At 41.5% G+C, this 26,146-nt stretch overlaps 4 protein-coding genes across 8 annotated transcripts in view; 1 reads left to right on the top strand and 3 right to left on the bottom strand.

The window, feature by feature from the left end:
• zzef1 (zinc finger, ZZ-type with EF hand domain 1) overlaps positions 1-1,142 on the bottom strand; it is a 28,010-nt gene extending 26,868 nt beyond the window's left edge. The window contains exon 1 of the mRNA XM_069146985.1: positions 580-1,142. Coding sequence (XP_069003086.1) covers positions 580-999 — 420 coding nt within the window. The 5' untranslated portion in view covers positions 1,000-1,142. The remainder of the gene's footprint in view (positions 1-579) is intronic.
• Positions 1,143-1,201: 59 nt separating this feature from the next.
• cyb5d2 (cytochrome b5 domain containing 2) lies at positions 1,202-4,167 on the top strand. Its single transcript, XM_069146992.1, has 4 exons — positions 1,202-1,570; positions 1,765-1,905; positions 2,965-3,151; positions 3,306-4,167. Exons 1-4 carry the CDS (start codon positions 1,297-1,299, stop codon positions 3,478-3,480), a joined length of 777 nt encoding a protein of 258 aa, XP_069003093.1. The 5' UTR covers positions 1,202-1,296; the 3' UTR covers positions 3,481-4,167.
• A 978-nt stretch (positions 4,168-5,145) lies between these two features.
• ankfy1 (ankyrin repeat and FYVE domain containing 1) lies at positions 5,146-16,333 on the bottom strand. 5 transcript variants are annotated; one of them, XM_069146991.1, is made up of 25 exons: positions 16,296-16,333; positions 13,866-14,073; positions 13,433-13,551; positions 12,954-13,089; positions 12,685-12,808; positions 11,993-12,142; positions 11,685-11,850; positions 11,259-11,463; positions 11,085-11,153; positions 10,554-10,756; positions 10,354-10,451; positions 9,717-9,918; positions 9,450-9,548; positions 9,184-9,337; positions 8,884-9,052; positions 8,346-8,464; positions 7,888-8,044; positions 7,580-7,780; positions 7,314-7,490; positions 7,050-7,197; positions 6,333-6,423; positions 5,995-6,119; positions 5,761-5,907; positions 5,541-5,631; positions 5,146-5,278 (listed from the first exon to the last, which is right to left on the bottom strand). In XM_069146991.1, the coding sequence occupies exons 1-25, from the start codon at positions 16,303-16,305 to the stop codon at positions 5,146-5,148; spliced, it is 3,501 nt and encodes a 1,166-aa protein (XP_069003092.1). In that variant the 5' UTR covers positions 16,306-16,333. The 5 variants fall into 5 exon arrangements, with proteins under 5 accessions (XP_069003092.1, XP_069003089.1, XP_069003088.1 ...); XM_069146988.1 differs by lacking the exon at positions 16,296-16,333 and adding an exon at positions 15,777-16,183; XM_069146987.1 differs by having other exon boundaries at positions 5,761-6,119.
• A 974-nt stretch (positions 16,334-17,307) lies between these two features.
• Positions 17,308-25,880, bottom strand: ube2g1a (ubiquitin-conjugating enzyme E2G 1a (UBC7 homolog, yeast)). The gene is made up of 6 exons (XM_069146984.1): positions 25,691-25,880; positions 23,542-23,644; positions 23,304-23,401; positions 21,533-21,711; positions 21,112-21,231; positions 17,308-18,590 (listed from the first exon to the last, which is right to left on the bottom strand). Exons 1-5 carry the CDS (start codon positions 25,734-25,736, stop codon positions 21,145-21,147), a joined length of 513 nt encoding a protein of 170 aa, XP_069003085.1. The 5' UTR covers positions 25,737-25,880; the 3' UTR covers positions 17,308-18,590; positions 21,112-21,144.
• Between the last annotated feature and the right edge of the window lie 266 nt (positions 25,881-26,146).

Genomic DNA, 26,146 nt, shown 5'->3' with positions numbered 1-26,146 from the left:
GTTGGTGTTCTTAATCAGATCTACTTCTGTTCCTTATTAGAAACTATATTCCTTTTTAAGGGTTATTTCAGCTATACATATTTTATGTCTGTCACCTTTTGACTTGGAAAAAGGCAGATAGTATCCCTACATCCAGCTGCTGATCATTTTTAAAGGAACCAGCGTAGCATTCGGTATTTAAAGCACAGCAGTGACAGTCCATGACTACACACACAAAACCAGCGCTGACTAAAGTAGACATGCATTTGTTAACCCATTCATCTACAACCTGTGGTTAAACAAATGTCAGTCAACAGAAAACAAAGCAGCCTGCTCTGCTACTACGGGCCAAAGCTGAAACCCCGGTGTCAATAAACCTGATATGTATAGGTCATAGGTTCACTGCACACCTTTCAGATTACCAGAGATTATATGGTTTAATTCCTGCACCTCAAGGTCTCTATAATATTTACTCATCGATGGGCGTGACAACGGCTTTCAACCGTTGTACCCTCACAGCAAGAAAACACATGACATTACAAATCATGACATTTTACATCGCTTGTGAGAGGCACGTCTGCGTTTACTCCGGGTTTATACCTCTTCACACTCATCCCGCGGGGCGTCTCTGCTCTCCAACATTTCACAAAATTGTTCTACATTGACAGACTCTTCTCCTCGGTTTAACCGGTCCTCCAGCCATCGCATCAGGACTCCCTCATTCCCGGCCAGGACAGACTCGTGAATAGCGACCCCCGAGTCGCTAATACGAGCCGCCGCTTCCCTCAGTTTAACTTGCTCCAGGAGGACCCCGGGGCTAGGTGGTCCACCGGTGGGCACTGGCAAGGTATTCGATCCCCTTCCGCTTCTCCCAGAGCCGGAGCCTCCACCTCCACCGCCTCCGACACCGCCGCCAGTGGCTGCAGAGGCCGGACTGTCTTCCGCGAAGCCGGGGCTCTCCGTTTCTACGTCTTCCTCGTCGCCGCTGCCTCCACCGCAGCCGCTCTCTGCGTTCCCCATGTTCGTTTCACCGAGCTATGGTTCCCCCGAAAATCTCTGCGGCCCGCTGGGAGTCAATTTTGAAACGGCAGTACCGGTCTGTAGCCAGACCTCTCCAATGTTAACCTACAGCGAGGGCTCTCCTGTTCACTACTACCGCATCGACGTCCTGTACGTCAGCTCCGCCTGAACAACGTCCTTCGCGTTCTGAACTTGCGCACGCGCTGTGCTGTTCTTGTTTACGGAAGCTCTTGCGTTGTCACTGTTTTTTTTTTTTATTATTATTATTTTTTTAATTAGGAATGGGATTTGATGTAAATGAATGGCGAAACAAAAATGCTCAGCTATGTATTAGTCGCGCTTTTATCCGTGTCACTGGCAGTGCTTTTTATTCCTCGCGAGTGGTCCGTTAAATTTGGAAATCAACCAAGCCAGGAGCTCCCTGTTCGGCTGCTGAGCAAGCGGGACTTATCCCTGTACGACGGGGAGGAAGGCAGCGACGGCCTTTACCTGGCCATACTGGGACAGGTTTTTGATGTGCATAAAGGAAACAAGCACTATGGACCTGGTGGCGCCTATCACTTCATGGCAGGTGATCCCCTCTTAAAGTGCATGTAACTCATAGTCTCTTAGACATCTTTTCATGTTTTTACTGTTGCACAGTGTTTCAACACTCCTGGATGCTGCCCAAACCCTCAACAAACCTAAATCAGGGATATGACTTCCAGTCTAATAATAGTACATGAACAGTATCGTATCCTACATAGTGTGTGTTTGTATTTTCAGGCAAAGATGCCTCCCTGGCCTTCATCACTGGAGACTTCACAGAAAGTGGGCTGACGGATGATCTGACCAGTCTGTCCCCGCTGCAGGTGTTGGCCCTGTATGACTGGCTGGCCTTCTATCAGAGGGACTACCAACCTGTGGGTATGTGATTTTGTCATTTAAATCCCTGTGTAGTACAGATACATTCATTTCTTCAAAAGCAGGATTACTCAGCAATTGCCCTTCAGGCATCTTGCAAGATCAGGTACAGTTCAGCATTATTAAAGGGTGTTTAAATGACTAGCATATTGTTTAGATTTCACCAATCACTACTTGTATCAAATTGATTAGGTTAGGTTAGGTAGTTACTTTATTAATCCCCGAGGGGAAATTTTTTCACTACAGTAGCATACAGAAGCAATAAGATAATAATAGAACAATAGAAAAGCAATAAAATAGCAGTAAAAAATATAAAATGCACAGTATATACAGTATAGTATATATCTATATATATTATATACAATTATCAGGATCATTTTTTGATTACTCAACACTGCTATGTCAGACCATAAAGACCAAAGCTTTCTTTAATGGTTTAAAAACTTCTGGATTTTTTTCCCTACATGCATTAGAATTGCTTATGAACATAACCTTAAAAAAATTAAGTCTAAATGACTACAGAAAATGACATGTTCTGTTCAGGTGAAACATGCCATGATAGTCTAAAACAAGCAAAAAGTTCATCTGTATGAAAATAATAAATATTAAAAAAACAAAAACAAATTTATACAGTATAAATACTGATAAGTTTAATTCAAGTTAATTTGGTACAATTTGGTGAATTTTCCAGCTGTAGTTTGTATTACAGAAAAACAAGAACCTTTTGGTTGTGCATTGGACAGAGTATTTCTTCAAGTGTTGCTTTATCACTCTGAGTTTCTCAAAGATCACTGTGACTTGAATAAAATGGTAATATTGTGCATGAGGAACAAACCCAGACTGGGACATCTCTTGAACATAGTGTGAGCTAGTGAAGCTTATTTTTTCTCTGTATGCATCTGAAAATAGAGACATCCTGGAGAGCTTATATTTATAGAACTGCAACAGCCTATGACTGATGATTATCCCAATTTAATAACTGATGACTTGAATGCATTACATTATTTCTGCCTGTCAGTGGGCATCCATCATCAGTAAAATATGTTAAATATCTTATTTCAGGTGTGGTAATTGGCCGGTTCTATAGTGAGACTGGGCAGCCCACAGAGGCCCTGTTAGAGGTAGAAGCATCGCTAGCAGAGGGCCAGCAAATCAAGGCCCAGTCTAAGGCCGAGATGGTACGTTTCCCAGCCTGCAACTCAGAATGGAGTGCTGCCAGGGGAGGAAGAGTCTGGTGCTCCACTAAGAGGTATGGAAATAGTCTAATCAAATATTAAGAAGTCTACAGGACATAGGATTGTGATGTGCTGCTTAATGCGTAATGGAGCATTTATTACACTAGGGGGCGAACTAAAGTACACATACGTCAGTATATGCAGAACCGATTTGTTTTCTTTCTGTAGTGGTGGAGTGGTAAGAGACTGGGCGGGTGTCCCACGGAAGCTCTTCTCTCCAAGCTCCGGTGGTGTTCGTTGTGTCTGTGTTGAAGACCCGTCTGCAGCGGAGGAGGACCCCAACCTGCTGAAATATGACGGCTGCCCTCCACATGCTGACTCATGCTCTGTGGGAGAGTTTTAATCTGTGAGCCAGGCCATAAAATGGACCTATTTACAGCTGCTCCTCAGCAGGACAACACTCAAGGAAACCCAGGGACTTTAGTTGGTAAATCACAGCGGTTCACTTTTTCCACAAGAAGGAGGCATAATGAAGACATGTCAATGCAGTATTTTTTGATGACCTTTATGTAAAGTTGTCCTCCCTTTCTCTAAAAGAATACACAAGGAAGAGACGGGCTAGATATCTGAGCATACAGATACAATACAATGTGCATAAAAGATTAAACAATGTGCATAAAAGATTAACAGAGGCAAGATTTAGGTTTGTCACAATGACAAGCACAAACTGCATTAAAGTACAAAACAGTTGTAGTGGTCAAAAATATTACACATTTATCTGTACAATTTAACAATACTTAAAGAGGCCCCACTACCCGGCCATCCCTCTACATCCTCCCCAATGATCAGAAATGTCATGTGATCTTGATAAAGTGCACCCGTTAGGCTTAGAAATCAACAAGCGTTAAATGTGATGGGTCAAGATGACAACTTGACATGAGGCAACTTCGGGGGGAGGGGACGATGATCTGAATGACTGATGATCTGCGAGGACCTAATGATGGGTCAAAAATGGAATGTAATCATCTTGTGACTGATTTTAAAAATGATTTATGATTATAGCAATGACATATAAAGGCTTCAAATTAAATGACATGCATAGGCATAATTGGCATTTCTGGAACGGAGGAGGTTTTCTCAGGTCAGATTTTCTCAAGTGTTCATGTTAAAAAAAACGGAGCTTTTCCATGTAATTTGGCTACACACTACACACTATTTACCAGTTGTGGAGAAAAACAACCTCATTTCATCTTTGTCCAGTGGTGCCATCTTTCACCTTCATGGTAAAGTAATGCAATGTCAGTTTTACAACCGTGACTAAAAAGGATTGGATCTCATTTGGAAATGAGGCTCTTTTAAAAAAAAAAAAAAAAAAAGTTGAGTTGCTTCCCTTTGAATCCTCCTTGTCCGTCCTATTTTATCCAGTCAGAACAGAACTGTAATGACTGAAGAGTGAATGAAAGATTACAAAGAACGTGGATTATTCAGTTATTGTAGAGCAACTGATCTAGGGGTATTTTTCCAGTTCTACACTGATCTTGGTTGACAGCTGCTTCAGCTTTTATGTAAATGTAAATATTTATTTTGGAGCATAATTTTGGTCTTTGTGCAGGCGAATATAAATCCTGCTGATGGTGAAATATCCCAACAGAGAAAAGGAAAACTCCTTATTAAGGTGATCATATCATCGGATTGAAATCTCTGTGTACAACAGCCACCTGCTTGTGAAAATAGGAGCTAATCAGCAAAAACATCAGAGCATGGGAAATTAAAGAACTCTGTCCAGCCGTCACCAAGCTGGAGAGCTGCTCATGTCCACCGTAAGATACTTTGATTGAAACAGAAACAAAAAGACAATGTCTCACTTTCTATTTGAAACGTCCCTCTAGAACATGGATAGTTTTTCATAGACTGGAATAGTATAAAGATGATGGTCCATAACTGTCTGGGAATCTCTTGTTAGTCTGTCCTGCTACAGATGTCCTTTCTCCTGGTGGGCCTGGATTATTGTGCCAAGTTGGGCCTGGCATGGCCAGAATCAGAGGTTGGAGATACCCAGGCCACAGCATTACGACACCCCGCCCAGAGTTAGTACATCAAAGCAGATGTCACACACCCTCACTGGCTTGTTCAAGTCAAACTTGATGATGGGTATCTCCTTTATAGAGCACTTGTGGCACAACAGGCGCCCACAGTGGCGGCTAGAGTCAAAACAAGAGAGACTTGATTAATCATAGGAAGAAACAAACAAAAAGAACATGATTGAAATTAATTATAGTTTTTTATTTTTATTTTATTTATATATACACACACATATATATATATATATACACATATACATACATATATATATATATGTGTGTGTATATATATATATACACATATATATATATACGTATAGCATGTGTGTGTGTGTGTGTGTGTGTGTGTGTGTGTAAAACAAACAAAAAAAAAAGTACTAACCAGTGATGTTTCCGTGTTGTAACGCCAAACTTGGCAACACATTCATAGCAGTTGGACCCATCACACCACGGGGGCTCTTTGGACAGCATGTCTTAACAAACCAGTGACAAAATCCAAGTAATTCAGCCAGAGGTCACCATGGGGGGGTCAAATACTTCATCTCAGGTTGTCAGTTTGTATATGATAACTGCCTGATGAATAATCAAGTGAGAAAACGTACCTAGAAGGCGGAAGAGCAACTGTTTGGTTGCAACTTGGTAGTTGAAAATGTTGATGCCCTGATTATTATTGACGCCCAGTCGAGCCCCAGCTCTCACAATGGCACGGCACAGGTTTGCATTTCCTTTCATATAGGCCAGGAGTAGAGCTGCAATAAAACACAGGTCAGTCTTTTCACTACAAGCGTGTATGTGTGTACTGGTAACAACAGAAAGAATTAAGCGTGCTACATTACCCGTGTTCCCTTCATTGTCTGGTTTGTCCAGAGGATATTCAGGCATACACTCCAGGAACAACTCAAAAATGGCAGCGGCGTTCTCTTTACCATAATGGCCCAGGACGTGCATGGGTGACTGACCCCTGAGCAGACATAATGAGACGCAAAGGCAAGTAGACATTTAGGTGTGTAGAACGTTATACGTTACGTTTTGTTTCAATCGTCTTATTTAAAAATGTTCCTCCACTTCATTGGTAATATTGTACGTTTTTATGTGTTAATGTTGCTGCTGCAATGAGCTTAAGGTTAGATCTTACCACCTGATTTCACCTGCCTGTGAAAGTAACAGAGTGTACCTGAGATTGAAGGCCTCAGCATCAATGTTGGACTCTGTGAGAAGGGCTCTGACATTGTTAAGGCGGCCCTGCATCACAGCCAGGTGCAGAGCTGCAGAGGTAAGAGGGGCGAGAGAGGAATACAGTGTTACTCACAGATTATATGTAGTGCTAGTGGAATGATAATGAATAAGGCAACAACACAAGAGAGTCAAATAACCCCAACTTGGTTTTTAAGATGAACAAAGCAAAATCTGCAGTCAAAAAGTCTGGTTGGGACAGTTTTCTGTTGTGATTGTACTGTAAATACCCCCATCAGGTGTAAGAAAGCTGTGATCTGAGCCACAGATAGTCAAACACCTCCAGGACAGGAGTTCCTATTATTCTGGCCATTGATCCATTTTTTTTCCAGTTAAAAATCATTTTACGAAGCTTTTGGAGATTGCAGTGTGCCGACATGAAATAAATGACAATCTTGTCTGTGACACTGTTAGAGAAACATTCTGCACTGCTTATCTATCATAACTAAACATTAGTATTTGGAAAAAAACAACTCTGTTTTATGACGACTGAGCTGAATTTAACTGTTTTGTTTATCAAATACTGATTTGATTGATAATGTGACTGACTGGGAATTTGTCAATTTGAGTGCTTTTTACTTAAGAGAAGCAAGCATCCCATAATAAAAAAAAACTAAAAAAAAAAAACTGGAGCAGAATATTGAAGAATATAAAGTACCATTATTGCCATTCTCATCCTCAGCAGCAAAGTCGACTCCGTTCTCCAGCAGCACAGAACAAATAGTGGCCAGGTCCTGCTGGGCAGCCAAATGTAGTGCTGTCTGCCTGTGTTTGGTCAGCTCATTTACTTTGGCTCCGGCAAGCAGCTGGAAGCAGAAAAATGCAAAATAAAAAAACAGTGTCAAATGCACCACTCTTTGAGTAACACTGAAGTTGCCATGAGTTAATACTAATGCAGAAGCAGACTACGGTAGGTTTGTACCAGGTTGCGGACGATGATCTCTGATCCAGCCTGGACAGCCAGGTGGAGGGGGGTGAGCTTGGCTGCATCCTGAACCCTGGAGTTGACGTTAGCTTGGACACTGATGAGGAACAGGACACTTTCGATGTCTGAATTTTGGACAGCCACGTGGAGAAAATTACGCCCTTTGTTGTCCACCTGCACGGTAACGGATGTTTAAGGTCAAGAGAGATAAATATTTCACACATTAACGCAGACACAAAGTGGTGCATCTACAGCAGCACTACCTGCTCAGCAGCACCCGGCTCCCTCTTGAGGATAGCCTCTGCTGCCTTATTGTTCTTGTGCGTCATGGCACAGGCGAAGGGCGTCATTCCTTGGCGGTCGCGAATGTTGAGGCGAATGTCTGGATGGGAAATGAGGAGCTGTATAATGACGTTGTGCTGGTTGCTAATGGCAGCGTGGATGGGAGCTCTGCCCTCTGCATCCTGACACAAATGAACACAAACAGCTTTAAACAACAGCACATGTTGAAATGCCATATTTACAACTCACTTTGCCATCAGACAAAAGTTCACCCACTGATGGGACTGACCTGTGCATTAACATTAGCTCCAAACTCTAGAAGGCACTGCACCACCTCCTCCAGTCCCCAGCTGCTTGCCAGGTGGAGGGGCGTTTGTCCGTCTCGGGCTTCTTCGTCTCCTTCCCCATTAGGGCCGGGCTGTCTTGGGCTGTTCACATCACAGCCACTACACACACATAAGACAGACCGCGAGTCAAAATAGTAAGATATATCCATTTCAGCACCTGAAACTTACTAAAAGACAGTCTACTTGTAGTATTTTTGAAACAGCTCAAAAGTGCATTAATTTAAGCAACCATTCAGGATATGGACATTTGTCTAGCAACTGCTATACTATATTTTAAATGTATCATTATTAAATGATCAAAACTCGATTGCAACAATGATGAACAAAATGTTTTTTGCCTTTATAAAACAGAATTACAGTTTAAATAAACATGAAACCACGGAGAGGAGAATTGTCAGACCTGCGGATGAGGAAGCAGGCAGAGACCTCATTATTCTCATCAACAGCTCTGTGCAGGAGCGTCTGCTGGCAGCCAGAGGGCCCTGTGCTCCAACAAGTCGCATCACAGCCATGGCGGACCTAGATGGGGCAAACAGGAGTCACACAGTCAAAATGCAATGACATTTTATTTTAATCTGTAGAAACATAATACTGCCTGCAACAAGACTTTAGATCAAACTGTTACTGGTGTGGATAAAAGAAACATCAGAGGTTTACAGTATTTTTTGAAGCAAGTCAATTCTGATGGTTTGCATAAGACTGTCAAGAATCTTCGCAAGATGTGTGACATATAAACATCTCTCATGTTTCAGTTAACAGTAACATAAGAATAAATGTATGTATGTATGTATGTATGTTTCCACTTTAGATATTGATAAACTGCTAGCTCAATATAAAAACACTTATAAATGATTCCAGATACATCCGAACCAAAGACAACTGACTGTATATCAATGAGGAACTATGAGGGTACCAACACCTCTTTGCATTCGTCTTACCAGAGTGGACGCAATATCCTCCAGGCTATTGTTAAGAGCCAGCCACAACGGGGGGTCCCCCTTGTCATCCACCACAGACATATCGGCTCCTCTAGTGCAAATGGCATCCACCACCAGTGGCAGCTGGTTACTGATGGCCAATTGTAGTGCTGTTTGCCCCTCCTGGGTCCTGGTGTTAGAGAAAAGATATACAGATAAGATCCAGACAATTAAAGCACTCTAGTAAGAACTTAAAAACTCTCCCATCGAATGTCTAAGCTGCTAAAATGCTTTACAATTGAAGTAAATTCTGAGCATTACCTAACGTTGATGTCTGCCTGATGTTCAAGAAGGAAGAGGGCACTCTTGCTGTCCTGTCTTTGAATGGCCATGTGAAGCAGGGTTTGTCCATTGGACATAGTGTCATTGATAGAAGCCCCTGAGCCCAGCAGCTGAGCTGCTATGGTGTGCATACCTGAGACAGATTATATTTGTTAAACATCACCTATACCAATTAATATATCACTATTATTTACTTCAAAGACCATTTTGATACATGCAGAAGGATTAGGTGTACTGCTGTGTACCTGTCCAGAGGGCCAAGCCCAGGACTGTCTGGTCCATGGAGTCTTTGAGACTGAAGTCTGGAATGATCTGGAAGTTGTTGGTGGCATGAAGTGCATTGGCTAAAATGGAGTCATTAAGAAAGAAATAGGTGGATTAATTTGAGCACGTTCAGGGACATTAGAGATTACACATAGTGAATAAAAGTAGAAAGAACTTCACACACCCATCATGTTTACAGTTTAGCGACAGGCATTCAAATGCATACAAGTTCCAAAACATTTGCTGACCTTTCTGCTCCAGGATGACGGAGACCACATCCGGGTGGTTGTGAGCGATGGCCATGTGGAGGGGGGTCTGCATTGCCACACCGAGGGTGTCCTCAGGCAGAGCCTTCTGGGTCTGCAGGTTGGGGTTGGCTCCTTGCTGCAGCAGCTCACCTGTCAGGCTTGCCAGGCCACTGCGACACGCTGTATGAAGCGGGCTCTCACCCTGAAAGAAGATAAGGGGATTCAGAATATATTTATTAGGATCATTTACAGTTCATGATTTAAATTAAGTTAATTGATTATTTTTTTTATTAATTATTTCAGTTGTGCTTTATGACTGAAATCCACAGCATGTTACTGATGCACTGGTGCCACACCTGTGATGCATTATATTAAGAAATAAAAGGTGTCTAAAAAAACAGTTAAACTTAATGATACATTTTTAATTTGTTAATTTTTGAACCCATTTGTCATTTCTTCCATCCAATAGTAAAATGTAAAAAAAAAATCTGAATTGACAAATGTGATACTGCTGGCCAATGTTCTGATATGACTGGCCCGCACTTTGAAATGAAGAATTTTAACCTGTTAAAAAGAGATATCATCTGCACACTACTGTCTGAAAGTATGTGTTATATGACCAAATGTTTATACGCACCCATTTGTTAACATGGTTGACCTTTGCCCCGTGAGTGGCAAGGAAAAGTGCAGCTGCCTCATTACCTGCCCGGGCTGCTCTCTGCATGAGGCAGTTTCCTACAAGAATGAAAATGAAGGGATACGAAGACAAAAAGGCGTTTAAGGCACAAGCATGTTTTCATTTACACAGAAATGTAAAGAGAGGTTATTAGACAGCACCTGTAGTAGTGTCAGGTGCATCAGGATTGCTTCCTCTCTGGATGAGCTGGGCTGCGAAGCTATTCTCTTCGAACGAGGTGCCGTTCACGACAGGTGCATCGTCCTCAAACGGGTTGACTGAGGGGTCTGAAGACATGGTGATATACTGCAGGGCCAGCCACAGAGCTGTGCTGCCCTCATGATCCTTGAGCTCCAGGTCGAGCCTAACAAGAAGGACAGATTACACCAGGTTACATTCAGGATTATCTTGAGGGTTAAATGATGACCACAGTCACATGATCTTAAATATTAGTCCCTTCAAACCGTGGCTTTGTTTAAGAAAAATTTTGAAATTCAAATATTCTAAATTCCTAAGCTGTGACGTATTTTTTTTTAAAATGGCACAGCCCAAAAAACATTTTCAAAAGGAAATAAAATGTAATTGCACATTATCCACTTAAGTCAGTTGGCTAGTTGGAGTAATCTCACGAGTTCAATTAAATGAACACCAAGCATGCTGTGTGCAACTTTCCATGTCCGACACAGACTCACTGTTTGCACCCCAGTAGCTGGTTGAACACTGTCTCATTTCCTGATGCCACAGCTTCATGCAATGGAGTTCTGAAAATGACAAAAGACAAAACTGAAACACCATCATACTTTGCACAATAGGTAACCTCCTTTTCAATAGAATAAAGTTTATAATGCTAGAGTCGTGTGACCTACCTGCCCTTGCTGTTCTGCATATTGGGGTTGGCTCCGGTCTTGAGCAGAGCCTCTGCGATGCGTGCCATGCCACTCATCACCTCCACAGAGTGTTTCTTGGGGCTGAATGAACAGACCAGGTGAAGTGGGGTCTCCACCGCCCCCACTGTGGATGCATTCACCTGAGCCGAGTGGCGAATCAGGAAGATGGAGGCAAATTCATCACCTGGTGGAAGGAAGACAGATTAAGTTCAATGAATAAATAATAACGTGTTTCATCTCTTAAATTCTTCATCTTGTGTTTGCAAAGTAACAAAGCCTGTGCAAGAAAAAGCTTTGAAATGGGGTAGAGTAAAATTTGGATCAAGTGACTATCATGGTAGGTATACTTTTAAGAGAACATAAACAGGTGACAAAAAAAATATAGTGACAATGACTCCTCCTCACCTCTTTGGATGGCCTTATGGAGGAGGCTCCAGCCGCTCTGGTCCACCATGTCCACATCGGCTTTGTTGTTAACCAGAGTGGTAGCGATGCTTTCCAATTTACGGGAGAGTGCCAGGTCTAGTGCCAGGTCACCGTTGTTGTCCACCTCATTTAGCTTTCCAGGCAACTGAAAAGAAGAGATAACAACATCGAAAACAAAACATTAAACTTGTTCACGGCAGAATGTATTCTACCGTGCCGGTTACACTCTAACAAGAAAAGAACAACGCGACCCAGATATTTAATCAGTTATATAGTGAAGAACTGACCTGCGAGTCCATCTCAATGAGATACAAAAAGACCACATCTTCTCTCTCAACTTTGATGGCTTTGTGGAGAGGATACTCTGTTTTAGATTTGATCATCTTGTACAGAAGTTGGGCACTCATGGTGCTGAAGTCTTCTTTCCTCAGATCATCCTTTTAAAAAGACGGTCAATGGAAAGCAACAAAGTGTCAGTGTCAAATATCAAAACTGGACCATGATGGACAAAGTCAACAAGTGTCAACCTCACAATGCTACTAACAGACTAATAAAGTGGAGACATTTTTGCTTGTGTTGAAAGCAGTGATCAATGTTTGATATATATAAAATAAACAAAAACAAGAAAACAAAACACAAACAGAACAAAGGAGGTATCAGAAGCTGGTGACTGTCAACAGCTCCTCTTTACAGTCCAGTCAAGAAGGTAACAATGGGTAAACCTGTTGATCTGCATTTACTGTATTTTAAATTATGATCTGTTAAAAAGATATAAACTTGAGGATATGAGCCCGGAGAGGACCACAAGGTAAGATTAAAGGTGGTTGTTAGACAAACAAACAAAAAAAAGACATTTTGATTCCTTAGGTAATTATAACAGATTTACATTATCTGAACAACAAACAGTAAAAAGTATGCTGCTACTACAGTTCATCCATCCCACCCACCCACACATGAACATGTACAAACAGGTACTCACCCAGTGACTGGCGATGATCTCCCCGCAGTAGTTCATTAGGGTGGTGGCATTGAGCTCCTCAGCTGTTTGGTAGAAGCGAATGCAATTCCTGACATTCACTGAGGACATTACGCCTTTTTCACACCTAGTGGAGAAGAAAATGTATTTTCAAGCCTTTACGTCACATATGTTGCACTGTAAAACGTTGTGATGCTGCTACTATTAACAACTTAAGTTCAATAGTAGGCTGAAGCCCAAAATGCAGTATACTGCAGATGACCTTTACTGACCTCTCTCTGAGCAGCTGAAGCTGGAAGCGGTTGGCCAACTTCATCAAATCAATAAGAAAGGCGTCGTCCTCACTGAGTTCCAACTCATCTGTGTATGCCCAGCGCAGCATTGCCATAGCAACCTCAGGTTTGCAATCTGAGACCCAATCAAGGTATAAAATGAAGTTATTTACAAAGAGAGATCAATTACTAATCTCAGACAAATGACAATACAAATTAGTAAAGTTTTACCTTTACTTTAAAAAACGTCCTTATTTGTTAACATTTGTTTAGTGGAACTGTTATTCCGCATGCAGCCATTTGCACACATTTATGTAAAAAAAAAAAAAAAAATAGGCTTGAGGGTCAAAACCTCCCCAGGTCAAAACCTTGTCCTATACTGGACTTTGACAGTCTGCATAATGTTCTCCAAAATAAATATTCTGTCAACATCTATTGACCCACAAGTATGTTGACTGTCAGCGGGCTGGGGGGCTCACCAGTTAGATCCAGTTCAGAGGTGGAGGCCAGGTTGGCCAGACTCCAGACATCACTGCGAGCAGCCAGCACAAACTTATGAGCACTAAGCTGCTCCCCGGTAACTTTCACTTTCAGATCACTGCAAAACAAACACGTTCATACATGAGATACCAAGCACATAATTAAACTAATCTGTGTCTTCAATAATGCAGAAACTAACAAAGAATTGATCATCAGGTTCAAGTCAGAATATGTTGCTGAGAAAACTCAACAGCTCTCCAAACATAACGGTCACAGGCTTCTGTGTTGTTCTATGAAAGCTCATCAGTGTAGTATAGCAGTTCAGGCAGCGTACATCAATACAGACAACAAAGAGCAATAATAACATTTGCAGGACTGTTGCAGTGGAAACACTCTCAAGCTAAACTCATCCATTCCAGCCTCGATCCCCACCTGTACTGTTCCTGCTTGTAGAGGTCGGCCACGATGTCCAGCAGACGGCTAATGAAGGTGTCTGTGGTTGCAGGGCTGACGGAGCCCTGCCCTGAGGCCTGGGCAGCGAGCACGGCACAGCGCCTCTCTGTGTCGGCCAGCTTCTGCTGCATCTTCACATACTCCTGCCTGAGCAGGGCCAGGTGCTTCTGCAGCTTGGCCACCTCCTCTGTCCCACATCAAAGTGAAGGTGACAGGCAGAGGACAAAACAAGATGCAAGGATACAGAAAGTAGGTTAGAGACCTATTTCTGAACACAGGTTACAGCTGAATGCTTTGAGGGAACTTTCACATAAAAGTAGAAAGTACAAATTTCCCAACATACAGCAGCTATCAGACCTGCAACGATGAGTCAATTAAGAAATTACATTATCTACCGAAAATTATTTCTATCTTTTTGTGAATTGACTAATAGTTTTTAGTCATTTTGAATTCAAAATACTCAAATTCTCTGATTCCAGCTTCTTAAATGTGAATATTTTCTGGTTCCTTTAGTCCTCCATGATAACATGTAAATATGTTTAGTTTGTGGGCTGTTGGTTAGGATGAAATGAGACATTTCAGGCTGCACCTTGTACTTTCGGAAACACTGGTCGACATTTTAAAGACTAAACAATTAATCAAGAAAATAATTGACAAAATAATGCTGCAACCCTCATAGCTATTATTTGGGATTCATGTTATTATAATTTACTTTCCAGGATGTATTTTGCACAAAAACACCACTGCTGTTTGAAACCAGAAGTCACAATAAAACTGGAAAGAAGAATGCCATATAGGCTGTAGCCTTGGGTTGCGCATTCAATAATCCTGATTTGAGAAATGTGACTTAAGCCGTGAAGCGCCATCATAACACTGGCTTATTTGATGTTTAAAGTCTGTTCCCGTGTGGCCTAAACTACACAGAATCTGCAGATGTGGTCCATGTGCAGGGATTACTGAAATTCTCTTAAAAACAGACAACAGCAGAGGACTATAGCTAGGCCACACCTTTCCCTGTTCCTCTACAGATCTTCATGTTACAACACTAATTCATGCCACAGCCAAGAGTCCAGTGTGACTGAGGCCCATTTCCTTCCTTCAGGCCAGTAAAGTGTTAGAAAAGTGAAGAAAGAATGCTGAGGCGGCACGTTACTTTGGCCCGTCTCGTAAACCGTTACAGGCATGGTTACTGGTCATGAGGAAAGTGAGGGGGTGTTTCTGCAAACCACCTGACCAGCTCAACACAGGAAGAGTGAAATGCTGGAGCAGCAGCTTTAGACCAACTCACCAGCCACTGCTCAAATTCAGAAAACATGCATATCAAAATCATATGACAGAGATGAGCAGGCATCGGTGGTGCATCTGGGAAGCAAGTTTTTATGTCAAGCTTTTTGAATGTTCATCCGAAGACAAACTTGTGTCCCCTTAAACAAAATTGTGCTCTGAATCAATTTGCATTAAGTGTTCTCAGTTCTGTGAGGACTTGTGAACATGATCCAGTTGCTTGCACTTTGTACAGCCATATAAGCCAAGGCACTACATGTCTGCAACAAAGGTCCTCCTAACCTGTGCCACTGGATAGAGAATACACACACTGCAGGACGACTTTGAAATGAAATGAAATGAAATATATATATATATATATATATATATTCTCTTTTTCATTTTAATTTCATCAAGTAATTTAAACCATCTACAAAACCTATTTGTCCAGCTCTGGAGCAACGGACCAGCTCCGTGCACAGCTCTCAACACCACCGACGGGACCGTCTGGTCTCCGGATCCAAGTTGATAAGCAGATTTCCTTTAAGGAGGAACAGCAGTCGATCACTTGTGTCTCGGGCCAAACATAGGTGGCGCAGAGGATACCTGGCGGGGAGTGACACCTACCCTGTCCCGCCACGTCTCCTGTCCCGTCTTCAACCTCCATTTAACAAATGATGTTTAAAACGTCTTCACACGAGCACACGTTAACTGTTGCTCAACTACGGCTGGATGTCACTTTGATGCGTGACGTTAACATTTGGCTAATAATCAATACCAGCGTTACTGATCAATTCTGTAAGTTAACATGCGGTTTTCTTGACGTAACGAACCAGCTGCCTCCCTAAAACAAACATGCGGGCTCTCCGCAGTCCAACCCGGCAGCATGTTCTTGCCCGGTTCGGCGAACTCGTCGCTACGAAATCCAGCTAGCACCATGAACGGGCGCTAACGAGACGGACCGCTGCTCACTGGGCGAGACGAGACACACCAGGAGACAAGAGCGGTGTCCTCAGGCACGGGCGGTTCACGAGACAGCGAAGACATTACATGGTTTCGTCGGTCAGTTAAATAAGCACGCTAAGCATAAAAGGAAGCGAGTCAAACAGTCCAAAAAAAAAAAAAAAAAAAAGATCATCCTCATACCTTCCGCCATGTTGCTCAGCGTTAGCTCCGCAGCCTGATGGTGTCTTATCGCGAGATGATGAAGCGGCTCCTGGTCAGTGGTGCTGCGTTCAAGTGACTCACAAAAACACGTTGGTTTATAGTTTATCACATGACCCGAACTATGAACTGACTTGAAACTGAATTATCTGTGGAATTAAGGTGTAAACGTGGTTTCATTCACAACAGGTTCATGATCAGCACGCAGGTGTCTATACTGTAGAGGCTCTGTACATGTTGTGTAAGGCTCAACAGGTAATGACATACCAGGTGATCCAGTTTATAGCCTGCTGAGGGTGGGGTTTTTGTGTTGCTGATGTTGCAAATGAAGCTGACAGAATTGTTTCTAGATTATATTTCTATGTACAAAACTATTTATTTCACTGAAAAACAAAAACTCACTGACTAAGAGGATTCATAAACCCAAATTAAAGAAGGCCATATTTGTTGATCTGTATGATGGAAATAAAGTCTCTAGTTGCATTTGTTTTGTCTGACAGTCCTGTCAGGTCATGGTGGAAACTCTATTTGTATTAGATATATTTTGGAATTCTACATTTTATTTACTAAAGAAAGCAAAAATAATCTAAAACATTTCTAGTTGACAGTGATGTTCTTGTAGAGAGGCAACGCTGTAGGAGAGAAACTGTTCACACACCTAACTATGAAATAGATGTGTATAGAGTTTAGCTGCCATAATGTTACATCAACGATGCTGATGTCCTAAATCCATCATAATCTATTCATGTAACTAACAATATTTAAAAGCATGAACTTCTGAGAAAACCTTTCAACCAATTAAATTAACTAAAATATTGTCTTATTAACTGTCTAAATAGTTGCAATATTTGGTTTACATTTTGTTTGAAATACTGGAGAAATAAAAATAAATGTCTGAACAATGATGACCCTTTGTGTGGATGAAAAGCTTCTGTTCTCTGTCACGAGTTCTATGTTGTATCCAAAACTAAACAAAATTAAAAACACAAGTAAATATTGAAAAAAAGTCATGTTTTAGAAGAACTCACTACAGGTGACAGGTTTCATAACATGAAAAATATACATCAGTATTTTGTCTTTGTACATTAGGCAAAACTGCAATAGTTCAGTGAGCAGAATAATCATGAGATTGTGGATGAGGGGAAAAGAGCAACAAAACAAAACAGGCATACATACTGTAATACACAAACACTCAAACATTCGCAAACGAAATCCCAGAAACATTCGGCAAAAAAACAAACCCCCGAAAAGTAAGATAAAGCATGCATAACAATTCCTACCGAGGACAACACAGACGAAGGAAAGAGGCGCTGCTAAAACAAAAGAATATCGGAGAGGACTTCAAATTGTATCAGGATATAAAAAATGAACGTGTGTACACTTCATACTAGGGGAGTTATTGCTACACCAAATTGTTACCCTAATTACACAGACTCCCTGTGTACTGGCTATTAAATCAATTCAAACTATAGGTGGTACACAGTTTCTCCATCTTTTTCCCACATTTTTAACACTTGCTCAATGCAGGGTGAAGTGGCCAAGCATTTTATTAGGAGGCACTTTTGAAAAAAGATCAACAAAATTTATCATGCACAAAAAAATTAAGGGGTATGTTTCTTTCTTAAGTCAACTGAGCAGGATGGTAAGACTTAGAACTGATGACGAAAAAACAAAATCATTCTGGTACACATGTGATGTCGAGCTCTGAGTGTTAAAGAACCCACGAGAATAGCTGTGTATTCTAATATGGCGGTAGTCCTCAGTCAAGTCATTCATGTCTGGCTTGAATCAGCCGAGCTCTTCGCAGGAGACACTCCTCCCACAGCAATGTGATTCTCTTTCTATGCAAGACCTCCTGTGAAAACAATCTACAGAGAACTAATGCATGCTGGAGTCGAGAGAAGGAAAATGGACAAAAATAAATCTATCCAAACCAGCACTATTCATTTGGTCTAAATGTCTCGATGGATGGAGAGGGAGCGTATATATTATCCGGTTTAGTCTGTGCTATATACATGTCTTTACAATATCTTCCTGAATGTTGAAGCAGTTCATAGAGTTGAAAAATGTTTTATCATCTTCTGGGCTTTTTCTGTTTGTTTGTTTTTTTGGAGTTGGCACTTGCTTGGCGATTTTCTGTCAGCCTTGGTAGTCACTGTTATGTTCTATTGCAGCCTACGGTAGCCAGTCTGTTCCTGCCAAAATAAAGGAGGACAAGCCTGGCGACAGGGTGGAAGAGTGCAGGAGACAGTGCCATGTTGATTTTCAATTGGAGACCTGTGGGAAAGCACACAACAAACAACCGAAAAACATGTTAGCGAACAGCAAAACCCAGTCAACATGAGAGGCACGCATATTAAATGATAAAAACATCTGCAGTTTATTCACACCTTCTTCCGGGCAGTTTAAATGATACTAACTTTTCGGTGTATCAGGGTGTAACTTGGCCAGTTAAACCATGATACGGACTGCGAGTTCCACCCACTGCGCCAGGCGCAACACAAGTGTTTTAGACCGAAGTAGTTTTAATTTCCCGCTCAGCACCCACGTTGCCCATGTGGGAGCGTTGGTCTTCAAATGAAGTGTGGTCAGACACATTGTTGGCACACTGCAATCTGCAGGCAGGAAACAATTGCACGATTGACCAACAAAAATCTGGTCGTAAATCAATAACTCAGTATGTTAATGTTGTTTTAAGGGCACATTATTAAGATAGCAGTATGCATCGATAAAAGTGGGTCCAGAATGCACACACACTCTGCTTGTTACACACACACACACACACACACACACACACACACACACACACACACACTCTGCTTGTTACACACACACTCTGCTTGTTTCACACACACTCTGCTTATTACACACACACACTCTGCTTGTTTCACACACTCTGCTTGTTACACACACTCTCTGCTTGTTACACACACACACACACACACACACACACACACACACACACACACTGCTTGTTTCACACACTCTGCTTGTTTCACACACTGTGCTTATTACACACACTCTGCTTGTTACACACACACACACTCTGCTTGTTACACACACACACACACACACACACACACACACACTGCTTGTTTCACACACTCTGCTTGTTACACACACACACACACACACACACACACACACACACACACACACACACACACACACACTGCTTGTTTCACACACTCTGCTTGTTACACACACACACACACACACTCTGCTTGTTACACACACACACAGGGATATACAGCAGCACACTAACATGTGACATTAAAAATAAAAAGAATACAATGTGAATGTTATTATTGTGTACATCAATCTGAGCGTGAGCAGATCTGTTTTCTCAGACAAGTGTTCTTTCCTGCTATTTGTCAAATCCACTTTTATAATAGCAATCCACCAAGGTCCCTGGATTTCAAAGGGGACGGGAGATGACACTCTGACTGGTTTATATAATGTTACACCCAAAACACACCTATGATTAATTAAGAAACTAAATACATCCACTTTGAGATATGCCCCTCACTACACTCAGACTACCGCCATTAAACTGTGGTGGCTGTGGCCCAGATCGTAGAGCGAGTTTCCCACGAACCACAAGGTTGGCAGTTTGATTCCTCTGTCCTCCTGTCCACATGCTGACGTCTCCTTGGGCAAGACACTGAACCCCAAGTTGCTCCTAAAAGTGATTCTGACTCTGATTCTGATTGCAGGTGAGCACCTTGCATGGTGTGTGAATGTGTGGGTTGATGGGAGGCAAACTAAAGTGCTTTGAAATCACCAAGGCAGGCGTCTCCAACCTGAAGCTTGTGAACTACCAGACTGCAACCCAATTCTGAGTAAATCGCAAAAGGTTCAAACAATATGCAGTGCTTCCCATACATACTTACTTGGGCGGGCCGCCCAGATATATTGACAGCTGCCCAAGTATATTTGGGGATCCAAATTTATATACTTTTTAACCTATCTGAGGGAAAGATGCTATCAAAGCGATTAATTAGCAAGTGGACAATCTCCCCTTTCTAACTTCACCTGTGTCTGATCCGCACCGTGTGAGTGTGATAGGGGGTTGGAGTGTGTGTGTGTGTGTGTGTATGTGTGTGTGTGTTTGGGAGGAGGGGGGGGGGGGGGGGTCAAGAACGGTTGAGCTCTGCCGTTTATGAAACACAGACAGATCAGAGTATTGTAACACGACCTGCAACATGCCTCCAAAACGCAGCAAAGGCTCTCACACTGAGCTGGAAAGAAACGGGAGCTCATAAATTAGGTAAACAACATAAATACAATATTTTCGAGTAAATGAGAGATCAAAGTTACACCACAGTTTGGCTGAAAGCAGCGACTTTTCAAATTAAAAGCCCTCCAGTTTCACGCAGGCTCCTGCCGTATACTCAGTGTTGACCTAGAATTTAGTTTCTTTCAGGATTTTCCTGGTTAAAATCTTTTAGGACGCTTTATTTGACACACAACATTGCATGCACTGCTGTAGGCATTTAAGCATCATCTGTATAATTGTAGATACATAAAATATCCTCAACAATAATCACACAGTTGAAGCAACTCATCTCTAAAACATTACAAACTGTATAATAAAGGGAGCATGTATTTTACTACTGGCCTACTACAAAGCACTAGTTTTAGCTCAGTGTACCTAATAAAAAGAAAAGTGAAAGTAGTTTAGGCATATTTCCACTTAAATTTTCCAGGCCCAACAGGCAGCCATTTCTAAACAGCTGAGCTTAGTTGTGATGGGTGAAGAAAAGGTTTTTAAAGGATGAAAGTCAAAAATACTTGCCCTGAAAACATGAAGCTATATCCTTGCTAGACATCACTCAAACGCAGTCTCTTGGCTTTTTCGTACACAACGGGCAACTTTCCTTTTGAAGGCGCCGTGTCTGTCCTCCCTCCACTCTTTCTGCAAAGAGCAAACAAGATAAGGACAATTCAGTTGCTTCATCATTATTACATTTAGCATATCACTCAGTCATTTACAGTTTTATTCAGGCAAAATTATAGTGGTTTATTATGATGCGTCTGTCATACATTTCCTATTTATTGCCATTTAAAACAAACCACCACATTTTGGGATTTCACAGAAACTTATGGTTTAAAAAGGAATAACCATTTATGCATCAGATGACCATCAGATGTTGTTCTGAATGTAAAAGGACATTCAAACTGAATTTCTGATCAACTTTTTTAACAAGCAAACTTACTGCTGCATCCACATTGGCTGGTGAGTCACCATTTGGGTCTGCCAGCATAGAGATAACACTAATCATGATGGTTTCCACTGTGTGGATAGGCAGCCAGCGCTCCTCTGGTTTCTCATAGCCATACTTGTCCTCCCCAGGCTCGTGCAAAATAGAAATACATACGTCTCCGTTCTTGTCAACTGGAAAAAAGAAGAAATAACAAAACATCAAAAATTATGTAAGAAGTAGAAAATGCTTCAGCAACCTGTGGCAAAATAGATGCTAATTCTTGCTCATAATACTCATTGATATGACATTTAACCATTCAGCAACAGATTAATGACATGCCTCCACTTTGAGTCAATATTTGCCAAAGGCTCCTTTAGTTGCAGTTGCAGCCTTGAGTCTGCAGCATGTGAGAACATCTATCAGCATTTTTTTTAATGTATTAGTATTTTATGAATTAAAAATATTTGATAGTGTAACAGAAAATATTATACAATTTATGGCACAAATTCAGATAATTCAGGCAGATAAACAACATGGAAAAAAAACTCACAGGTCGCACTACCTTTTTCACAATCTGGTTACACCGTATAAATAAATTATTCAGAAAAAAATGGCAAAAAGAATTTGATAGTTAATATAATACTGTAACGCATAACCTGAAACGCAACAGTCTGTTATAAGGGATAGTGACCAAAATTTGACCTTGTTCTACTCGTTACCAGAAAATGATTCAACTCCTTTTCTGCTTGAAGGTGCAAAATACTGGGAAGGAACATTCAAATAGAACAATTTAGCACCTGCAACAATATTTACTGGAAGTAGAAATAAGAGAAGTAATTGTTGTGTATTTTAGTACGACTGAAGGTGTTAATCAGGTGTGAACATCTGGAGAGACGGCTGCTCTTATTGTGGTGAGAAGACGCAGGAAACTAAAGATAAAAACGTGTTTTACACCCGTGGGATATTGTTTTGAGATGACAAATTTATAAACTATTCAGACATATCGTTTGTCCAGAGATGACATTTCTGAGTTATTGAATGAACTGAATGATGATTGACAGCCAACAACAAGGAGGAGCCACGAAATACCAGCAACGTCAAAACTTCTTACGACTCAGCATTTTCCTGCCTCTGGGTCGTTCCAGCGTATCTCTGCTTGGACGTCCCACCAGTCCCGTTATTCAGGTGAGCTGTCAGAGGTCCTGAATGAGTCCCGCAGAATTCACAGGTTCCCTCATCAGGTTCACGAGCACTCGCGAGACACTGAATGAAAAGTCACCTGCTCATCACAGAAAGATCTGGACCTGCTGATCGGTGTTTGTTGGAGGATCTCATCCACCGTCGCTCCTCTTTTATTTGCCGACGTTTTATTATGAAGTCATTTTTTGGCCTTTTTGTTTTTCCCACAGTTTTGACTTTCTTGCTAATAATCTCCTATAAAGCGTTTTGTTCTTGTTATATTTATATTTCTTAATTTTAATGGGATCAGATTTCCTTTTGCGGTCGCTCTGTTTTCCATTGCTGGAATCACTTTAACACACACAAACCCCTCATTTAAAGCGATTTACACCTAATTTCAATGATGCAATTACTCTTAATAAATCACCCGCAAAACGGGTGCAAAAAAAAATTGAAAACTTTCAGAAGAAACATGCAATTTAGTACCCTTTATTTGAGATCTTAGTAAATCAGGCCCTTACAGAGCGATGTAAGCTCCATATCCTCAAATTCAAATTCTTGCTAGAAAAAAAGTAAATTTCATTCACAGGTATGATAAACGTACCATTAGGGTGCCAGATATCTGTAATAAATTTCATTTTAGGTGGCCTGAGAGGGTAGTCTTTGGGAAATGTCAGATGAGCTTTAAACACACCGCCTTCACTGTGAACAGAAAAAAAAACAATATAATTAGTTAACATGGAACAAGTTCAAAACATCACGAGCAATAGAGAGTTGTTCAGATCACAACATAGCAACACATCGCTCCGACTGCATCCCATATATAAGACAGTGAGACTTACTAGAGAGTATCAGGAGGCCCAATGATCAGGACTTCCCATCTGTAGAGATCATTGTCCTCGATCAGACCTGCTGAGAATCCCTCCACTGGGTTTTTGTTCAGCTCTAGAAATAAAAACAAATACCAAAGTCAAACCACCAAGGCTCATATCACAGTACCTCCGCTGTGAAAACTGGACTCATGTTGTGCTTTTCTGAGGACTGCTGCAGAGACAACATAACCCTCGTCTCAGGAGGCCTCGCTTGGGGGTAAAGTAAAAAGGAGCATATTGTTGAAACCTCATAGGTCACTCACTGGGTCTTTACTACTTTGTAACTCCTTCCTTTACACTTTCATTATGCATTTTTAATTACACAATAATTACATAATCAAACACACAAACAACTCAGATAGGTGGTTATAGAAGAGTGTTTTGGTGTAGAGAAATAAGAGTTTGGCTCAAAATCTCTCAACTAATTCTATTAAGATAACAAATGTCTTTTCTGAATTCAAAAAGCTCCAGGGATTTTGTTTCTAACCAAACACATGTGCCCAACCTTTCTCCCATTTTCTGCAGTTTAAAAGACACCTTTGTTACCACTCCTGACAAATTTGATTAAATTTTCATCGAATCAGGCATGTGACATATTAAGATGACCACCCAAAAGTTGTTAAATTTTTTGATGCACTCTAACATATTGCCAAAATGTTTTTAGACATTGCCAATTGATCCAGAATTTGGGGCGATAGAGTTTCAACTGTACTCAAAACACATGCACATAAACATCCAACGATACTGCAACGATCTGGAGGGATTTCACCGAAAGATGGCACTTCAGCAACACTTCAGCCCATAACTCAGTGGTCCCGAGTCCGCATAATAACACATTAACTGGATCTAGAAATTCTCCAAGACCTGCTGAGATGCCAATAACCTCTTTGGATTAAATTGAGATTATAAACTTAAAGCATTCTATTGTTTACTGGCCAGAGTTACAACACAGCTAACGATACAGATTTGCATTATTTCTCAAGTAGTACTCTTCACCTGAATATTCAATCGGAGGCACATTTCTAAATCGCTGCAAAGTGAAGTCTGAGGCTTGGTTGTAGTTGACGGTTTACAAGCATCGCTGCCCTTTGAAAAGCTTTCTTTGGGTTTCAATGGCATTCATATAAAATTAAAGATTCCATCCAAATGTCTGCAGCATGTAGACACGTAACCTATATGTCAGTGACATGATGCCAATTTCATTTTCAGTTGCTTCTGCATCAGATGAAACTGGCTGTGACATAACGTTACCTCGATCACTCTTCAGCTATATCTCACTCCACAATGAACCATGTCCATGTCCAGGTCCATGTCCATGTCCAGGTCCATGTCCATGTCCCACCGCTTTGGAGAACATGAAGATCTGAGCAACTACAAACGACCAAACTGTTCCTGACAGTTTATATATGGACTTTTCCATCTTGCCCAAAACCTCAAATCTAACATTAGTGATTAAAAAACATAAATAAATCCCAAAACATCACACAGTGTTGGAGTCCGCTGCGGGTGTAAAGTGTCCGATATGAGCAGCTGACTGAGACAACAGCGAGCTGACGTTAGCTCGTTAGCTTTAGCGTGTGGAAGCTAACAACAGATGAGAGAGTCCACACGAACAGTTCGGTGAAGGTTCGCGGGGAGGACGGGTCGGCTACGGAACCGGTACTCACATCAATGCGTGCGAAATGTAACCAACACGGTGTTAAACACGCAGCTGGTGAACGCAAATGACCCGAGCAGCACTTGTTCTGGAGGTCCAAACATGTAAACACACCGAGACGGGGCAGCTCCGAGCTAACCACCGGCTCGGTGCTGCTAGCCGGCAGCGGGTCGGAACCGAGACACCGAGACACCGACGACGTGTGTTTATCAAGCGAGAAATGTGATCGTCGACTTCCCCTGCCACCACCACCACCACCACCACCATCATCATCATCATCACCCCCCCACCCCCTCCACGCGGTTTATGTGTCGCGGGACGTGGACGGATCAAAAGAACAGTTTACAGCAGCTCCGTCGGTTCAATCACAGCAAACGGTCCCGGTGAGGGACATGTTGGTCCCGGTGAGGGACATGTTGGACCCGGTGAGGGACATGTTGGACCTCAGCGAGGCTTCGTTACCTGCGAGCTGTCTCCTGAGCAGCAGCGCTGACTGAGGCTCCGTCATCCTTCAGCAGATGTAACGCGGTTGTGTTCAATGTTAATATTTGGAGGTAACAGCGTTAATTCAACGTCCACTGAACAGTGATCCTCTCTTCTAGTTCCCGTTTAGCATTCTCGTCATTATTCTTCTTCTTCTCCTTCTGCTGCTGCTGCTTCTTCGTTGAATTTTGACAGCAGCCGGCGCTTTCATTTACGCATGACTGCCATCGTGCGGACAGTCATTCGATTTCAGTATAAAATAAAATAAAATAAAATAAAATAAAATAAAATAAAATAAAATAAAATAAAATAAAATAAAATAAAATAAAATAAAATAAAATAAAATAAAATAAAATAAAATAAAATAAAATAAAATAAAATAAAATAAAATAAAATAAAATAAAATAAAATAAAATAAAATAAAATAAAATAAAA

The sequence above is a fragment of the Embiotoca jacksoni genome, unplaced genomic scaffold (genome assembly GCF_022577435.1).
Source record: "Embiotoca jacksoni isolate LCO1_2020_lvr unplaced genomic scaffold, fEmbJac1.0.p SCAF_13, whole genome shotgun sequence".
In the NCBI taxonomy this organism is placed as follows: Eukaryota; Metazoa; Chordata; class Actinopteri; family Embiotocidae; genus Embiotoca; species Embiotoca jacksoni.
The sequence above is the reverse complement of the archived record's forward strand: the minus strand, read 5'-3'. Positions and strand labels throughout refer to the sequence as shown.

Coding starts and splice junctions, on each gene's coding strand:
- cyb5d2 (XM_069146992.1), top strand. CDS start 1,297: ATGAATGGCGAAACAAAAATGCTCAGCTATGTATTAGTCGCGCTTTTA. Junction 1,906..2,964: donor GAGGGACTACCAACCTGTGG/GTATGTGATTTT, acceptor ATCTTATTTCAG/GTGTGGTAATTGGCCGGTTC. Junction 3,152..3,305: donor GTCTGGTGCTCCACTAAGAG/GTATGGAAATAG, acceptor TTCTTTCTGTAG/TGGTGGAGTGGTAAGAGACT.
- ankfy1 (XM_069146986.1), bottom strand. CDS start 15,816: ATGGAGGTTGAAGACGGGACAGGAGACGTGGCGGGACAGG. Junction 11,464..11,684: donor CCATAAGGCCATCCAAAGAG/GTGAGGAGGAGT, acceptor TCCTTCCACCAG/GTGATGAATTTGCCTCCATC. Junction 11,154..11,258: donor ATGCAGAACAGCAAGGGCAG/GTAGGTCACACG, acceptor TGTCATTTTCAG/AACTCCATTGCATGAAGCTG.
- ube2g1a (XM_069146984.1), bottom strand. CDS start 25,736: ATGACGGAGCCTCAGTCAGCGCTGCTGCTCAGGAGACAGCTCGCAG. Junction 23,645..25,690: donor GCTCAGGAGACAGCTCGCAG/GTAACGAAGCCT, acceptor TTTTATTTCTAG/AGCTGAACAAAAACCCAGTG. Junction 21,712..23,303: donor AGATATCTGGCACCCTAATG/GTACGTTTATCA, acceptor TCTTTTTTCCAG/TTGACAAGAACGGAGACGTA.